Below are 18,172 nucleotides of genomic sequence, written 5' to 3'. Positions count from 1 at the left end.
AAATAATTGAGTTTAAAGTATTAAAAGAAAAAAAAAACACGCCAACCACCCAGCAGTTGACACGTGTCCTGCTTTTTTAAAATGAAATTTTCTCTCTCCAGGCGCAGATCTAGTGTGGTGCACGCGCTGGCTTATCATGGAGATGGATGATCTGGACTGTCTGATTGATCCGACAGCCATGATGAGATCATCTCTTGGCCGTCTGATGGAAATCAACGGTCTGTAACGGTGGTCCTGCGGTAGGCGCGCGACACTGGATCAGCGCCAATATGTTTTTTTTTTTTTTTTTTTTAAAAAAGAAAGGGTATTTTTGTCCAACTCAAAAGGTGCACCTTGCTAATTTAGACCCAACTGGGTCTAAATTAGCAGCCCCATATATATATATATATATATATATATATATATATATATATATATATATAGGGAAAGGATCAAATTACACCGGTGTAACATTTGAGTAATGTTACACCGCTCAATAACGCTTCAACGAATACGAATTTTACAAAATCCACCGTTGGATTGAAAGTTTATATCATATAGATCATTCATATTCAATTATATAAAAATCATTTGATATGTTATTGAGATTGATCAAGCTTAACGGTATTCAATAAAAACACATAAAGCGTTAATCTTGATCGGTCTCAATAACATATCAAACGATTTTAGATTTTTGTAAAATTGAACATGGATGATCTAAATGATATAAACTTTCAATCCAACGGTGGATTTTGTAAAATTTGTATTCGTTGAAGCGTTATTGAGCGGTGTAACATTACTCAAATGTTACACCGGTGTAATTTGATCCCTCCTCATATATATATATATATATATATATATATATATATATATATATATATATATATATATATATATATATATATATATATATATATATATATATATATATATATATATATATATATATATGTTTGAAAAAAAAAATAGTTTTAAACTAATCAACCGAACTGAATCAAACCGAAACAAACTAATTTGGTTCAATTCCATTTCTAAAATATCAAATTAAATCGAACCAATAAATATTTCAATATCAGTTCGAATATTTTTTTTTTTAACTAAACAGAAATTCAAACCGAAGTAATTACACCCTACAAATAACCCTTATCCCATAACCTATTCAATAGCGGGTGTTAGTAGTCATCGAAAATAATTCTTGTTTGTTTTAACATTATTCAGAACAGTCTGAGTTGAGCGGATTCAGGAAGTTTGCTATTATTGAGAATAGTTGTATTCATGAGACTTGCAAAATATTTCGGACAATATTTTAATTTTGTGACTACACATGATTTTTTTTTATTGACAAGGTACATTTTTTAGCCATCCGCAATAATAGAATACATATATTATTTGAAAACAAATATTTTTAAACTGATCAACCAAACTGAATCAAACCGAAACAAACTAATTAGTTTGGTTCGATTCCATTTCTAAAAAATCATATTAAATCGAACCAATAAATATTTCAATATCAGTTCGAATATTTTTTTTTAACTAAACAGAAATTCAAACCGAACTAATTACACCCAACAAATAACCCTTATCCCATAACCTATTTAAACAAATTTCTCCCAAGCTTTTTAACTCCTTCAAGCAATCTTTCTCACACTCTCAAATCCCCTTAATACTCAACCGTAAATCTTTCTCACACTCTCAAAAAGCCCTATCGTAAAAGTAAGCGTGGAACATAGAAAAAATTAACCATCACTTTAGATATTTTTAGTTGTTGTTACTGCTGCAAACTTGGAATTATGGTTGCTGCTGGGGCATGGTTGGATGATAACACCAAACAATTGGAAGCAACTATTCACTATCGGAAGCTTGTTTCGATTGGTAACTGTTGATTTTCTTTGATATTTTTAATGCATTACTATGTTGGTTTGATTCTTAAGTGTTGAAGTCTTTGATTTTTGTTGTGCATTAGACAACCCTAAAATTGGTGAAGTTATTAAATCTGGTGTTGTTCCTCGTTTGGTTGAATTTCTACTTAGGGACGATTTCCCTCAACTTCAGGTTTGAAACTTGTCTATGAACTTCTTAATTATAACACCACTTTCTATATTTGTCCTTGACATAAGACTCTGTTTAAACTTTCACTACATTATAATAACATTCTCCCTCTGTCCCATCTTGTCCCAAATTATAAGTAAAAATAATTTTTTTTTATAATTTTTAAGACTTACTTTTAGTTATTCTTATGAAATTTAATGTAAATTAATTTACTCTCTTTTTTTTCTTCTCATAATCAATAACCAATAAAAATTCTTTTTACATGAAACTTATTTCAAGAAAAATATAAAAAGTCATGCTTCAAATTATCATATTCAATTTTTTTTTTAATAAATTTGAATTTTTTTTCTTCTTATAATATGGGACAGATGAAATATGTTAACAAGTGGACAAAGAAAGTTTTATAGTATTAATAAAAGAAAGTTTTAGGTTTACAAATGTCTTTAGAGTAGCCACATGTATTTAGACGTGGAAATAGGCTGAGCTGAACTAGACTTTCTAAAGCATGAGTTTGACTTGTCAAAAAATTGAAGATCTAAGTCTGGTCTGTGGTCTATTATAGGCTTAAAGCTTAATTTTTAGGCCTGAGCTTGACCTTTTGAAAGCCTGATGTGACCTTTTAACCTATCTAAAAGTCTATTTCACGTCAACATATTTAAATAAATAATTATATTTATTTTTAATTTTTAAATATACTTACGAACTAATAAACCAATGTTCCTTTTGATATTTAACATGATATTTTAGATAATTTGACTATACATGTCATCATATTTCAATTCTAGTTTATAATAATACATTTATATATGTTAAAAACTAATGTTGATTAATAAACTTAAACTACTGAAAAAATTAATAGATTTATAATTTAATCAAACTACAAATTTTAATATATAAATAATAATCGTAGTAAAAATATTATTGGTATTAACTTAAATAGGCCGGGTTGGTAGGCCTTAAAGACTTTTTCAATGGCCCGCGGCTTAACCTTTTTAACTAAATAGACTTATAAAAGAGTTTTAACCTGCTCTATTTAAATAAATAGGCTGGTTTAGCCTGAACCTATGTAAGCTAGGCCATAAGTCCCTATAAACTGGCCCGACATATTCCCAACCCTACATCTTGCACTTTTTAAGTGGGTTTCAACCAATTTTTCATATTATTTAACACTTCTCAAAACAACTCAACCAGCAGCGGACCTAGGGGTGGGCTGAGGTGGGCCATGGCCCACCCCCACCCCCAAAAAATAATTTTTTTTATATGTAGGGTATTAATTTAAATGTATTATTAATGATTTTAAGTCGCCCGGTATATATATATGTACAAATATTAATGTAAATATTAATTTAGAGTATATTATTGATGATTATAAGTAATTCGGTACACATATTAGTTCAAGTATTAGTGTAAATGTTAGTTCATAATTAATTGAATTTATAATAATAGATAAAATTAGCAGTTGAACTAGCATATATAAATATGAAATGACATAAAAACATATGTTTAATTAATATTAAATTTTTCAAGTCCCATATTTTCACATTTGTTGCAATTTTAGTCCTATCTCAATATTTTTTTTATTACTTTTTTGCTGTAAAATTAGCGAATTTTAATGGGAAAAAATTGTGAATTTTGGTCTCAAATTTGATATTTCATCTTTAGATTCAATGTTGGAGACAATAAATCACGTTTATAGCCAAAAATCACATTTTTTAGAGTAAAAATATAGTTTGTTGGTACCAAAATTGTAACATGTGAAAATAGAGGAGCAAAAAATTCAATTTGAAAATAGATTGACTATTTTTCGGCCCACCCATAATATTTTTTCTGGTTCCGCCACTGAACTCAACTATATTAGTAAAAAAAAAAAAAAACTTAACTATATTTCTCAAATATTTATAAAACTCATAAAAAAATTCTAAAATAGATCTCATTAGACCCCACAATATTTCTCACATTTATATTGTTTTTGATTTTATATTAGTTTTTAGTGTCACAAACGTTTGAAGAACGGTTCATATGCAGACGAACGCTAGAGAGTTAGAGAATGCAAACTGAAAGACAATTTTTGGTTTCTTTCTGGCAACGTGGTGTTGGTTTTAGTCTTGGAATGAGTAAAAAATACCGATATTGGTGCTCTTAGAACATCTCTATTCTCAAATGCTCCTATTAAAATTACGAGTCAAGCTAACATGTGTTCTTATTATATCATTATATTATTAATTATAGGGATAATTTATGTAAAATTGACACATACTTTTTACAAATGCTACAATCAATTTTTTTAATAACCGTGAAATTTTTAATTTGTTAATGAGTCATATAATAAGTGTTGGAGGGGGAAAAGGATTCTATGCGGTTGCTATGATGCACTCAATGCATCATAGCCGTCTCATTAACATCAAATAGTTTATATTTACATGTAGTTTTAATATTTTAAAATATAAAAATTTTGATATTTAAATATAAACTGTTCGATCTCGATCAAATGACAGTTATCTAACCGATTGTATGTGCAGTCAAGAGTGCTGACTCCATCCTATCCAGGTCGGACGGAGGGAGTAGTGTGGTGTAGTTGAAATTTTGTTGTTTTGATTGGTTGTTTGTGTGTGACTTTGTTTGATTAGTTGGAGGCTGCTTGGGTACTCACAAACATAGCAGCAGGACCTACTGAGAACACTAAGGTGGTAATTGATCATGGGGCAGTGCCGATATTTGTCAAGCTACTTAGTTCAACTGATGATGATGTTCGGGAACAGGTATTTTTATACTAAAATATAATAGCAGTATGAAGCATGGACACTGACAAAGACACTGTCACGTCGATACCGATGATAATTTGAGAAAATGACATAATTCAGTGTAATCATAACTCATAAGTGTCGGTGTCCATCACCAGGACACGCCTAATCTAAGAAGTGTCTGTGCTTCATAGGCAGTAAAAATGGGATTGTCCGTTTCTTTTAAAACACTAAAACTCTAAAATTGTAGGCTGTATGGGCATTGAGTAACGTTGCCGGTGATTCCCCTAGCTGCCGTGATCTTGTTCTCAGTCTTGGTGCCCTGATTCCGCTGTTGTCCCAGTTCAATGATCAAGCAACGTCTTCTATGCTGAGAATTGCCACGTGGACCCTGTCAAACTTTTGCAGGGGCAAGCCACAACCCCCATTTGAGCTGGTAGTTGTTGTTTTTGTTAAATTAAAATGGAACCTGCATGAAGATCTTTATCTATGTATTAATACTAGAATTTTGATGGACAGGTGAGGCCAGCACTTCCTGCTCTCGCGCGTTTGGTTTTTTCCGATGATATAGAAGTTTTGAAATATACATGTTGGACACTATCATATCTTTCTCATGGAACAAATGACAAAATCCAAGCCGTGATTGAGGCCGGTGTATGTGGCAGACTGGTGGAGCTCCTTCGGTAAGAACCGATTCTTCTATCCCTGGTTAACCAATATTCTGTTGCAATTATTGATTATTTTAGCTCTAAATGTATGTGCATGTTTTGAAGGCACCCAGCTCATTCAGTAGTGATTCCAGCACTTAGCGCGGTGGGAGAAATTGCAACCGGAAACACCTTCCAGACTCAGGTAATGTCATAGTGGAATGTGAATTGTTATAATTAGTTGCTAGCTAATTATTTCTAATTAAATTAAACTTTTATTGAACAAAGTACTGCATTAGTGTTTGTGTTAGTTATTTTGGAAATCAAATCAAAATTGAAAATATTATAACATGAAATTATTGATAGGTAAGTTTTGCAAGTCTAATTTGATCAAGAGAAAACATCAAAATGCTGATTGATTGACTGACAATTTTAGAAATTTTAGTTTATGAATCAATATGCTTTTTGAGGGGTTGCGGAATTTTGGCTTGGGAAGAACGACATGTCTGACCAGATACATCTAAAATGTAAATTTATTCTTATAATAAGGATCGAATGAAGTACAATGACCCTTGTTTTTCCCACCCTTTTGTATTATGTCACCTCATTTGTCATATGTGAGAATTACCTGATTTGGTGAGACTCTTTTTGTCAGGTTGTTATCAATCATCGTCCACTCCCATCCCTTTTGAGGCTGTTGACCCATGATGACAATAACACTATTAAGAAAAGTGCTTGTTGGACTATATCAAACATTGTAGTTGGAAACAAAGAGCACATACAGGTAAGCTAATAAATCCCATCATTTTGATACACAAATGATATTAAATAGCATGTTTAATAAAGTGCAATGTTAGTTTCTTTATTGCTTATTCTTTCTTTCAAGTTTGATGTTTGGGTTGGTCTTGAGTTTTGTTTACATTTTACTGCCAAGTATGTGATTTTTAGACTCTGTTTGGAACACCCATGAGTTAGACCCATAAGCTAGCTTCTAGCTTATAAGTTTATTTGGTTAAAAAAGTTGGTAATAGTTTTTCAAAAAGAGTTTATAGTTTATTTTATTAGTTTATAGTTTTTTTTTTAAATACTATTTCAAGTAGCTTATGAGCTTATAACTTATCATATTTTTTTCCAATTTTACCCCTGTCATCTTAGTTTGAAAAAACTAAATATTAATTAAACATATTTTTTTTGTCATTTCATATTTATAAGCTAGTTCAACTACTAATTTTTATCAACACTACAAATTCAATCAGCTAGCTTATTCACTATAAACTAAAAGCTAGCTTATAAGCTATTCGCTATAAGCTCATCAGCTATAAATCAGCTTATCACCTATCCGTTATTTTTTACCGAATAGAGTCTTAGTTGGCTTATTTACGAAAAACCCCTCTGAACACTACCTTTTATGTATGATGCAGACTGTTATTGATGCTGGTCTGATTACTCCCATGGTCAATCTTTATAAAAATGCGGAGTCTGACACTAAAAAAGAAATTGCATGGGCACTTTCTAATGCTGCATCTAGCGCTACCAATAAGCAAATCATGTATGTGAAATTATTTCTAATTGTTATTTTCTGGCTCTGCTTCATTGCATGGGCACTTTCGTATTAACTTACCACCTAATGTTGTTGTTATTACAAATTTACAAGGTACTTGGGGAGCTTGGATTACATTAAGCCTTTGTGTGATTTTCTTGTTGGCCCTGATCCAACACTTGTTACTGCCTGTTTAGAAGGTCTTGAGAATTTTCTAAGGGTTGGAGAAGCGGAGAAAAGCTCAGGTAATAACACGAGATATGCCAACTTGTATGCTAAGATGATAGATGAGGTGGGGGTATTGGAAAAGATCAAGAACTTGCAGAGTCATGATGACAAAAAAATTTCTGAGAAGGCTGTTGAAATCGCCAAAAGCTTTGGAGGCAATGACATTCCAGTCCCATCCGATGGAATCAACGACGGTTGAGAATAATACGTTTAAATATCTTTTAAAAATTTTAGATTTAAATATAGTTTAGATTTATAATTTTTTATAGGCAATTGGAGTGCAGATAAGAAAACCTTTGCAACACCCTATATAGGCAAATGGGGTGCATATAGGAAAACTTTTGTAACACCCTATTTAGATTAAAATAAAAATTAAAAATAGGTGGGACATCGACCGAACCCAATCAAACCACACATCAGTCCAAATGGGGTACAGTTTAAAATACAACAAAAGTGGTGATGAGCAGGAAGCGCTGACCTCACTTTAGAGAGTGAAGGGATGTTTGGATTTTTGGGTGGTGATGAGTGAAGTGGCGGACTCTCTTTAGAGAGAAGGAAGATTGTGTGGTTTAAGAGGAGAGAGTTAAATATAAATGTCAGAAATTGAGATAAATATTATTTTGAAAAGTTAAATTAAATTCTAGATTAGTTCGTTATTTTTTAGTCTTCTCATTTGCCGAAGTCGTTGCACCATGTGGCTTGGATGACTCCCATAGGAAACACTATCAAAGTCAATGTTGATAAAAGCTGATCCCTTAACAATCCTAATGAGTTTGGCTTTGAAGATATCATGCACAACTGGCTTCTTGGTTTCTCAAGTTTTAATGGGATCGCTTCTAGCTTACAAGCCAAACTTCATGCTATTTACAATTGCAATTGAACAATTATTTTTCATCATACTCTTAAAGAAGACACCGCTAAAATTAACGTTTTCAGACATTTTTTTTATTAATTTGACGTATATAACGGTCTTCTTCAACTCAATCATATTTTAACAATTGATATCTTAGACGTCGCTCTTTCTCGAACTTAGGTTATCTTTTTACCTTTCCACTCCATTGCATTGCACCTACAATGAAAATGTGTAGTTGTTAGAAGAAATACTCATTCTTTTCATTTCCTTTGAAACAAGCCCAGATTCGTCAAGTCAATATCCTTGCATTAAAAAATATATATTGAAAACCACCAATTAAAGATTCTAGCTATCTTGAGCTTTGATGCACCATATGTCGTCCATCAATTACAAAAAGTGAACAAAAGGAATAAAATTATTAAGGGCATACACACCTCCCATCCCTCCATCAGCCGTACACACTTACACTAGTCAATTAATGTGCTATAATTCAATATACCACTTTCCACATTTTTTTTCCATACACAAATATTTAGAAAAATAAATTTCTATAAGATGTTTCCTAGATAACCCATGTGAAGTAGTATAAGCCTTTTTAATAGCACAAATTCATTCAATTATTTTGTATCCATAGAATTTTTAAAATAGAGAATCTTGCAATCTTTCCTTTTAAGTGCAATTTGTGAGGATGATGTTAAATTAAGTTCAAATACTCCGTTGGTCAACACTTAACACACCTTAGCTAGCATGTTGTTGATTCCAACTCCACTTTCAAATCTGCACCTCACTTTCAATGCTAAATATATATGCACCAGAAACTTGGGAACGACATGGACCCTCAGTATTTCCCTATCTTTATCATATTCTGTCAAAAAGATAATTCTCTTTTAGCCCTAGTAAACCAAGAGTGAAATCTAATTATAGTAATTTTTTTTCACATGATAGGATTCCCACTGAGAATTATCTTCTCATATACATTTCCTCCACTTGCATACAAGATTTTGATTGCCTGCTATAGAAAAATGTTACAGTTACATGCAGTAATACATATAATAGTCATTGATTTGAAATCGGACGGTCTAAATCAAACATTCAAAAATCAATCTTAACCGTTAATTATAAACGGACGGATTAAAACAGTTACTGCGTGATGCAGCAGCATATCGGTTTCCCAAATATAGTAGTCCATTGGTTTGCTTACTAAATTATAAAAAAAATAATTTGCTGTAATTTAATTTTTACAAAATAAAACCCGATTAGGAGTTAGTCAACCGCAATGTATCAAATCAAAATTTGAATTCTAACTTTAAAAGACATCGACATTTTCTGTTTGACCGTACCTTAAACAAATATATCAGAGTGAATGCGTGGAAAATCAATATATAAAATGTCTATGTATGCTCTCCAAAAATTATAGCTCAATTGATAGAAATGTCAAAATTGCTAGGTTGGACGCCATGACTGGGGGTTCGAACCCGGATCCCTCCACTTTGTGTGTGTGAGTTTTCAATAGCTTGTCATTTCATCTATGTACCCAAAAAAATGTCCATGTATGCCAAGTATGACTTAGCGATTCGTCTTGTTCTAACGCTTACTATTTGGTTGACCCTGCTTGCACAACAAGCATGCTTCTACCCGACTCGGAAAATGGATTTGGTGCAGTAAATATAACACAGTTTTGATCTCAACCATTGAATCAATGTATATCACAAAATAATAGTTTGAGAGTTATAATGAATACCACTCATTAAAAATCCAACGGCCATAATCCAAAACCGTGTGAAACTGTGTTATTTTTTACCGCAGCAAATCAAGTTCACCCGACCCGTTGTTACACACAAAGTCAAGTTTTGCACAGTCTCAGTGTGGAACTATATAGCAATGACTGCGCCTGATTAATACCATAAAAACAGTTTCAGTCAACAACTCCCTTCAATAGGTCCCACACACACTACATTAGTCCTTAACCGTCCATTTTCTCCTTCCATACTCTTCCTTCATATGTAAAAGCCTCTTCCCTCACTTATTTCACCATGCCTTTCTCAATTCAACATGCCAAACCAAATATCATTTTAGCTCCACCCTTTGTTTTGGGTCAATAAAACACTTCAAGGTACACCAATACCTTGGTTTAAGCCTTGAAAGTGTACCCAAAAAACATGAAGTTCTCTGTTTTATTTCTAGTGATTTTCGCGGTTTTTGCTGCTACAAGGCCTTGCTTTGTAGACTCTAGAGTCCTTCAATCACCAACAAAGACTAAGATAACTCATGAACCCTTCAAAGAGCTTCAACATCTCAAGGCTTCAATGATAACAGAGAAAGTGAATAATGAATATAAGATGAACAATAGGATTTTGGTTGATGACGAATATCATACTATGACTTCAGGGCCAAGCAGAAGAGGTTCAGGTCACTAACATATAATGTTTCAGTTGATGATTAGTTTATTACTGGTTTGATTATTATTTGCTTGTTTATTATGGTATGATTAATGTAATAGTGGTTATTTGTACATGTAAACAATATATATGGGAAGTGTAATTTATGTCTATAAGGTATTTAGGTGTTGATTTTTTTAGAAGAACAAAAGTATGTTGGCGAAAATCGAAATTTACACATAGCTTGGAATATATTGAACACTAGCAAGTTCTAGCATTGATACTGTAAAGAATGGTTGAGAGCTCTCAAGTCTGAATTTTTACTTATTGGTATTATTATGTTTTTATTTGACTTGATTAGTCTAACTGTAAATCAAAAAGTCAAGGACGCGAGCGACAAAATGATTGAGCTCAAATGATTAATAAATTTCGGTTAACATAATCGTTTGGAAATATCTAAGTTCAATTTCTGATCGGGACAATATTTGCCTAGACTTTACTTATCTCACAATCAACTTATTTAATCAACGAATAGGTGTGTATCTATTGATTTAGTGTCCTAATTTTTTTGAGGAGTTTTAGTGTCCCAATTGAACCAATAAACAAAGTAAGTTTCACCATACAGATTTATTCTGCAGTAAGAATAAACTAGACAGGATCATGATAATGATACTATATGTTTTTTGATCAGTTGAAGTAGGTGCACCGTCACATGGAAGTAACAAGACTTTTTAACGTGCAATAATTTTAATCCAGCTATATAAAGAAATTCGAGTTGAACCCTGCTTTGTTGGCAAAAAATCAGATCCGTACTTACCAATCGTTAGTTGGTCCAGTGGTGATTGGCGTTGGACTTGGTAGGGAGGACCACGGTTTGATCCCCACAACTGCGATCGGGAGGAGGCTGAAACCACTTGATGCCAGAACTGACTCCCGAACCAGATTAGGCGGTCCAGTGGGCCGGATCCTGGTAGTGAAAAAAAAAATCAGATCCGTACTTGATTAACTTTGTGGGTTTACTGGACGAAATTTGAATCCTTGTAGAACAGTTATAAAATGATTATTACTTATTAGTGTCAGTCACTTTAAGTTTGAACTAATACAGTGATAATTTCTCTCTTTCTCAGCTTTTCATTGTAAATTAAACCTATATATGTGCTTATGGCGCCAGGAAATTCAAACAAGTGGAGAATATCTAACAATACCTCCAAATCTGTCATAATCATAAATGGTTGACATTTTTCAGGGGGAACAAACTTTAATGTATATTATTAATCATTGTTGCTAATATTAATTGGATTGACTGAACAGTCATGGCCAATTTTCTGTTCTTTAGAAGGAAAATAGTTACTATAAGTGTAGTTGGTTACCAAAATATGACAAGGTAGCTGACCAGCTCATGTGAATAATCCAACCTTTGGTTTGAAAGTCAATAATAAGGTCCATCCATGCTATCCTAGCTTCCATGAAAATTGTACAAGATTTGATTCTCCTAGTAGTTTTATTTTATAAGTTGTGTTTTTTTAAAGGCCTCACTAAAAATTTTGCTATAATATCATACCTCTATTTTAACTCATTATTGAAATATAGATAGTTAAACTCATTACTTAGTTAGTAACTTGGTATAGAAGATAGGATATGAACTCATTGTACTTACACTCAAATTTGTATCATCTTTCTATTATCTTCGATACAAGTTTCAGAATCTTTCTATTATTGAAATAAGTGTTGTATATAATGCACCTAATTACAACAGTTTATTGCAAGCATCAGAAATAGACATTATCATTATTAATCTTACAATTGAGAATAGACCAACAACCATAACTAAAGGGAAAAAACTATAAGAAAATAATGACAGAAAAGAGAAGCGAGCCGTCTAAACAAAACAGCTCCTCCACAAAAGACACTAGAAAGTTGATCATTGTATCTTAAAGGACTTGACATGATATTCTATCTAGCATCCTCAATTTTCAACTGAGAGAAAACAGGATCTGCTGAACTATTTGATTCAACATTAAGCATCCCAATAGACATATCATCCATTTCAGTCATTGTAGACAGAGAAGGTAAACGGCGAATATTAGGCAATTGAATTGATCCAGAAGCATTGGTAGAACTATCCTCATGTGGTTCTCTACGTATTATGCCTTTTTGAAGCTGCAAAGCATATTCCAAGTCCCACAACACATCACCCATTGATGGCCGATCACAGCCATCATCCTGTAAGCATTTATCCACCGTCTCACTAAACTTTCTAAGTGAGTTTGGATTAATTTGTCCCTTGATGGAAGGATCAACGATGTCTTCAAGTATCCCTTTGTCTTTACAAAATATTCCCCACTGAGCCAAGTTCACCTGATCCCTTGGAAGCGACGGGTCAATGGCTGGTCTTGCACATAACACTTCGAGTAAAACCACACCGAATGAATAAACATCAGACTTTTCAGTAAGCTGTTGTGACTGAAAGTACTCGGGATCAAGGTACCCGAAAGTTCCTTTAACACCTGTGCTGACATAAGAATGCTGATCTAGAGGACCAGTTCTTGAAAGACCAAAATCAGCAACTTTAGCTACAAGATTCTCATCAAGCAATATGTTTGTGGATTTCACATCACGGTGAATGATTCCACCAGCTGCTCCTTTGTGAAGATAATGAAGACCTCTAGCAGCACCAATACAAATCTCAAGCCTTTGCTTCCAAGTCAAAAAACTATGCAAATTTGTACTATACAAGCTGTCTCTAAGTGTCCCTTTTTCCATGTACTCATAAACAAGTATCATCTCATACCTTTCATCACAATAACCGATTAAGGAAACAAGGTGTCTGTGACGAATCTTGGACAAAACCATTATCTCAGCTTCAAACTCAGGAAATCCTTGACCTGACTCTTGCTCACTTCTTTTCACTGCAACACTCATTCCATTCTTGAGAACTCCCTTGTAAACATTTCCAAAACCACCTTTTCCAATTACCCTCTTCGCATTGAAATTCTCCGTTGCCAATTGTAGATCACGCAAGGAGATTTTCAATCCAAGGTTAATATTATCAGCTAATCTGCCGTGAGAACTCCCTCCTGCAGAAGCTCGAGTTGGCAACCATTTGTAATTCTCAACAGGCTTTTGTTTCCTGTATTTACAGATCCAAATAAACAAAACCACCACTACAGAAACCAAAACAAAACCTCCAACGACCGAACCCACCACCACAGGAAGACTAATCTTCTTCGAATTGGAATCCGAATCATATAAGGGAATTGAACCAGACAATTCTATCACTTTCATCAGTTCTAGCCCGTTTAGAAAAGCGTTCGGTTTAGCAACCAGTTGATTATCAACCGTCATATTAGGTACCACGCTAACTTTCAATAGTCCAGAACCATCTGAACGAACCACAAAATCATAATAATAAGCAGAAGACACATCTGCGCCATCATTTACAGTAATAACAGGCTGGTCATAAATGTTGAGAATGAAGGTTGTAAGTAGACTCTGTGGATTAAAAATGTCACAAAAGTGAAGCCTAAGGAAATGATCTGTATTCTTCTCCACAGGAACACTCCAACTTATACTTAAACCGTTAGAACCGTTTTTACTCTCTTTGGCAGTTTGATAAACAACATCGGGAGCAGTATATTTATTTGAATATCGACCATCAGATTCATCATCTGCATTGCGTTTAATTGTACCTCCAAAAGTACTATTCTTAGCGTTTTGTGGATCAGTTATATAACTGTCATCTGGTAACCATTCTCTCATTAAGTTATCGGATATTCTATCGACAGCTTCACCACCAACGTTAAGACGGTGTTTAGTTTCCAAAGCTCTTGAGTGTAAGCCGCCAGTGTAATTAGATAAGCTTAGACCAGCAGAACCGGAGTAATTGAATCGCTGGATTGAATCGGGGATTAAATGAATGGGGAGCATAAAGAGCTCTATGGCATTAACAAACGCAAATGATGAGTTTTGGGGTGTGAACTTTATTTTGAATCTATTTCCGATGATTTTAACGAAATATTCTTTTATTACAACAGTGTTGGTGGTGTTTTCAGCGTCAAAATTTTGCAACAGAGAGAAACCAGAAACGGAAATGTTGAATTTTGCTTTGTAAAGGTTACTTGCTGAAGAGAATGAAAAGAAATGGAAACGTACCATGTAGGTGTTGTTTGGGATGGTAATGAATTTGTACGAAGATTCGGAACGGAAAATTCTTACTGTTTGGTAGAGAGGTGAAGGCACGATTGATTGATTGGTTTCTGTGTAGCTATTGCTGAAATTTGGTTTAGGGTAATTATGGTTTGATTCACCAATATAAACTTTGTTATTACTTTGGTCAACCGTAACGTCGTTATTTGAGCCGCATTTGATGAAGTATATGTCTTGAGGATCATATGCAAGTGAGGGGACTTGTAGTGATGAGAATTGAAGAAGAAAAGCAGCAAGTAGAAATATAGTGTGTTGAATTTTGTGGTGGTGATGAGTTGCCATGGTGAGAGTGAGAGAGGAAATTGTGTTAGTTTGATGATTTTTTAAGCTATGATGATATTGATGATTGCAATTCATATAAGTAGGGAGGGACTAAGATAAGTGGATGCTTGAGTTGTGGCTGTGTTTAAGTCGTTAGCTTTGAATTTTCTTCTTCCTTGTTTGTTTCTCTTCTTACTTTTAAATATGTGGAAGTTGATTTATCAACTTTTAGTACTTGAACTGTTTTTTGGATTTTCTCATAAAAAAAAATTGTTTAAACTTTCAATTATTATGGTATGATTTAAGAAAAAAAGAGATTCATATAGTAGAGCTTATCTGTACCTGTAAAGTAGGATATGTAACTTATTTCTATAAGGGGTATTATTTAGGTATTGATTTTTTAGAAGTTCTATAAGGGGTATTATTTAGGTGTTGATTTTTTAGAAGAACAAAAGTATGTTGGAAAAATCAAAATTTACAGATTGTATAGCAATTTTTAAGCTTGGAATATATTGAACACTAGCAAGTTCTAGTATTGATACTGTACAGAATATTAAGAAAGTGAAACATGAGAGAAAACTTCATTGATAAACAGTGAATATTCACATAATATTGAGTAATTACAAATTTACAATGTGTTTATGGTATTTATGCTACAATTCATTGTAACCAGCTTAAGCTAATGCGAGCTAGATCATATGGAATCAAAACTACCTTTCCCTAGATTCAAGGAAACGGTTATAACTGTATTTCTAGGTAGGGGAACTAGATTGCTTGTGCTCCAAGTAAAAGGGGTGTACGGTGTTCTTCTCGTGATCAACAGATCCAGCTTCTATTGCATTTGTGCATGATTCTTTGTCACTTAACACAAAATGGGTGATAGCTCTCAAGTCTCGAGTTTTTACTTATTGGTAACATTATGTGTTTATTTGACTTGATTAGTTTAACTGTAAATTAAAAAGTCAAGGAGTGTGAAATTCAACTCGTATATATAATGGTACGCAAACAACCAAGTGATTGAGCCTGGTTTGTACAAGATTTGTTGTGAATTGAATCTATGCCTGGTTTGTACAAGATTTGATTCTCTTTACATTTTTGTTCTCTAATCCCAAATTTTAGTAACCATTGAGCTGGTAGAAGCTATGTAATTACTGCATCTAAGTTTCTCTCTAAACTTAACCTGCGGAGTAAATAGTGTTAGGAAGCTCTTTGGGCCTAGATTGATTGGGCTTGGCCCAACTTTGTAAGCCTATATAAGGCAAGCTTTACTATTGAATACAACATGGATCATTGATTACCCAACAAGTGGTATCAGTTAAGCCTTGATCCAAGACCTCCTTTTTTTTCGCGCGCGCTAACTGTTTTTCAAGGAAACTGCAGTTTTCCGGTGGCAGTTACGGTGGTTTGCTTAGGAAGTTACGGTGGTTGCTAACCGTTTTCTTCATCTTTTTGCTCGCATTCATCATCATTCAGCTCATTCCTTCCATTCTCTTTCAATCACAATGACAGAAAACTCCAATTTTGCTCAACCATCCATCCCAAAGTTCGATGGTTATTATGAACATTGGGCTATGCTTATGGAGAATCTTCTCCGATCGAAGGAATACTGGACAATGAATCTGTCACTGAATTCTTTGCAAGAACTCTCAAGATTGCAAATAACATGACTGCACATGGTGAAAGAATGGAGCAAGTGACAGTTGTTGAAAAGATTCTCAGATCAATGACTGAGAAATTCAACTATGTAGTGTGCTCAATAACTGAATCCAATGATGTAACTACTATGTCCATAGATGAGTTACAAAGCAGTCTCCTTGTTCATGAGAAACTTATGAAAGGCAAAAAGAGTTATGGTGTCACAGTTGGAGAGGAGCAAGCTCTCAAGGTATCCAAGGTATGAATACTGACTGCAAGCATGTGGCTTGGTATCTTGATAGTGGCTGCAGCAATCATATGGTTGGCAACAAAGATTGGCTGTTTGAATTTGATGAAAGCTTCAGAGAATTAGTGAAGCTTGGGAATGACTCAAAGATGGCTGTAATGGGCAAAGGTAATGTGAAATTGGATATGGAAGGAAAAATAATAGTGATTACTGATGTGTATTATTTGCCTGGCTTAAGCAATAATCTGCTTAGTATAGGGCAATTACAGCAGAAGAGTATCACTATTATCTTTAAAAACAATATGTGTCAATTGTTTCATGAAGAGAAGGGATTGATCATTAGCACTGCTATGACTGCAAATAGAATGTACATCATCTATGCACCTGTGATAATTCCAAATTGTCTGCAAATAACAAAAGAGGAAGAAACTGATCTATGGCACAAAAGATATGCACATCTCAGCCTTAGAGGGTTGAAAGTATTGACTGGAAAGAAAATGGTTAGAGGCTTGCCTGAATTGAAGGATAGTGAAGAGAAGTGTGGTGATTGCTTGTCAGGGAAGCAACACAGAGATAGTATTCCAAAGCAGGCAAATTGGAGGGCTTCTGAGAAATTAGAACTTGTGCATTCAGATATCTGTGGTCCCTTAAACCCTAAGTCCAATGGAGGGAACAGGTATTTTATCACTTTCACTGATGATCTTACTAGAAAAACTTGGACTTACTTTATGCAAGAAAAATCTTCTGCATTTGAACTGTTTAAAAGGTTTAAATCCCTAGTTGAAAAGGAATCTGGATGCTTGATTAAGTGTCTTAGAACTGATAGGGGTGGTGAATTCACATCTGCTATGTTCAATGATTTCTGTAGCTCTCAGGGTATAAAGAGACAATTGACAGTTGCTTATACTCCACAACAAAATGGAGTCTCAGAAAGGAAAAATAGAACACTATTAAATATGGTGAGAAGTATGTTATCTTGCAGAGAAGTGCCTAAAAGATTCTGGCCAGAAGCAGTCAATTGGGCCACTCATGTCATGAATAGGTGTCCTACTTTTGTTGTGAAAAACATCACACCAGAAGAAGCATGGAGTGGACACAAACCATCAGTGAAGTACTTCAGAATATTTGGGTGTGTGGCTCATGTGCACATTCCAGATGCTCAGAGAAAGAAGCTGGACAAGAAAAGCATCAGATGTATTCATCTTGGTGTTAGTGAAGAGTCCAAGGCCTACAAGCTCTATAATCCAAAAGAAAGGAAGATCATTGTCAGTAGGGATGTGGTATTTGAAGAAAATAAAAGTTGGAACTGGGATAAAAAGGCTGAAAGCTCAAAGAACATTCAGTATGGAAGTGATAATGATGATGATAATAATGATATTGCAGCAGACAATGAAGGTGTTAATCATGA

At 33.9% G+C, this 18,172-nt stretch overlaps 2 protein-coding genes across 2 annotated transcripts; one reads left to right on the top strand and one right to left on the bottom strand.

Moving 5' to 3' along the window:
• Positions 1-1,769: 1,769 nt before the first annotated feature.
• On the top strand, positions 1,770-7,383 carry LOC123922766 (importin subunit alpha-2-like). The gene is made up of 9 exons (XM_045975455.1): positions 1,770-1,851; positions 1,943-2,031; positions 4,656-4,787; positions 5,020-5,205; positions 5,289-5,452; positions 5,543-5,621; positions 6,072-6,200; positions 6,838-6,965; positions 7,071-7,383. Exons 1-9 carry the CDS (start codon positions 1,770-1,772, stop codon positions 7,381-7,383), a joined length of 1,302 nt encoding a protein of 433 aa, XP_045831411.1.
• A 4,718-nt stretch (positions 7,384-12,101) lies between these two features.
• On the bottom strand, positions 12,102-15,232 carry LOC123919794 (probable receptor-like protein kinase At2g23200). The gene has a single exon (XM_045971797.1). The coding sequence runs from the start codon at positions 14,976-14,978 to the stop codon at positions 12,369-12,371; it is 2,610 nt and encodes an 869-aa protein (XP_045827753.1). The 5' UTR covers positions 14,979-15,232; the 3' UTR covers positions 12,102-12,368.
• Between the last annotated feature and the right edge of the window lie 2,940 nt (positions 15,233-18,172).

Source organism: Trifolium pratense, linkage group LG4 (assembly GCF_020283565.1).
Source record: "Trifolium pratense cultivar HEN17-A07 linkage group LG4, ARS_RC_1.1, whole genome shotgun sequence".
Classification (NCBI taxonomy): Eukaryota; Viridiplantae; Streptophyta; class Magnoliopsida; order Fabales; family Fabaceae; genus Trifolium; species Trifolium pratense.
This window is presented reverse-complemented; position numbering and strand designations above follow the sequence as displayed.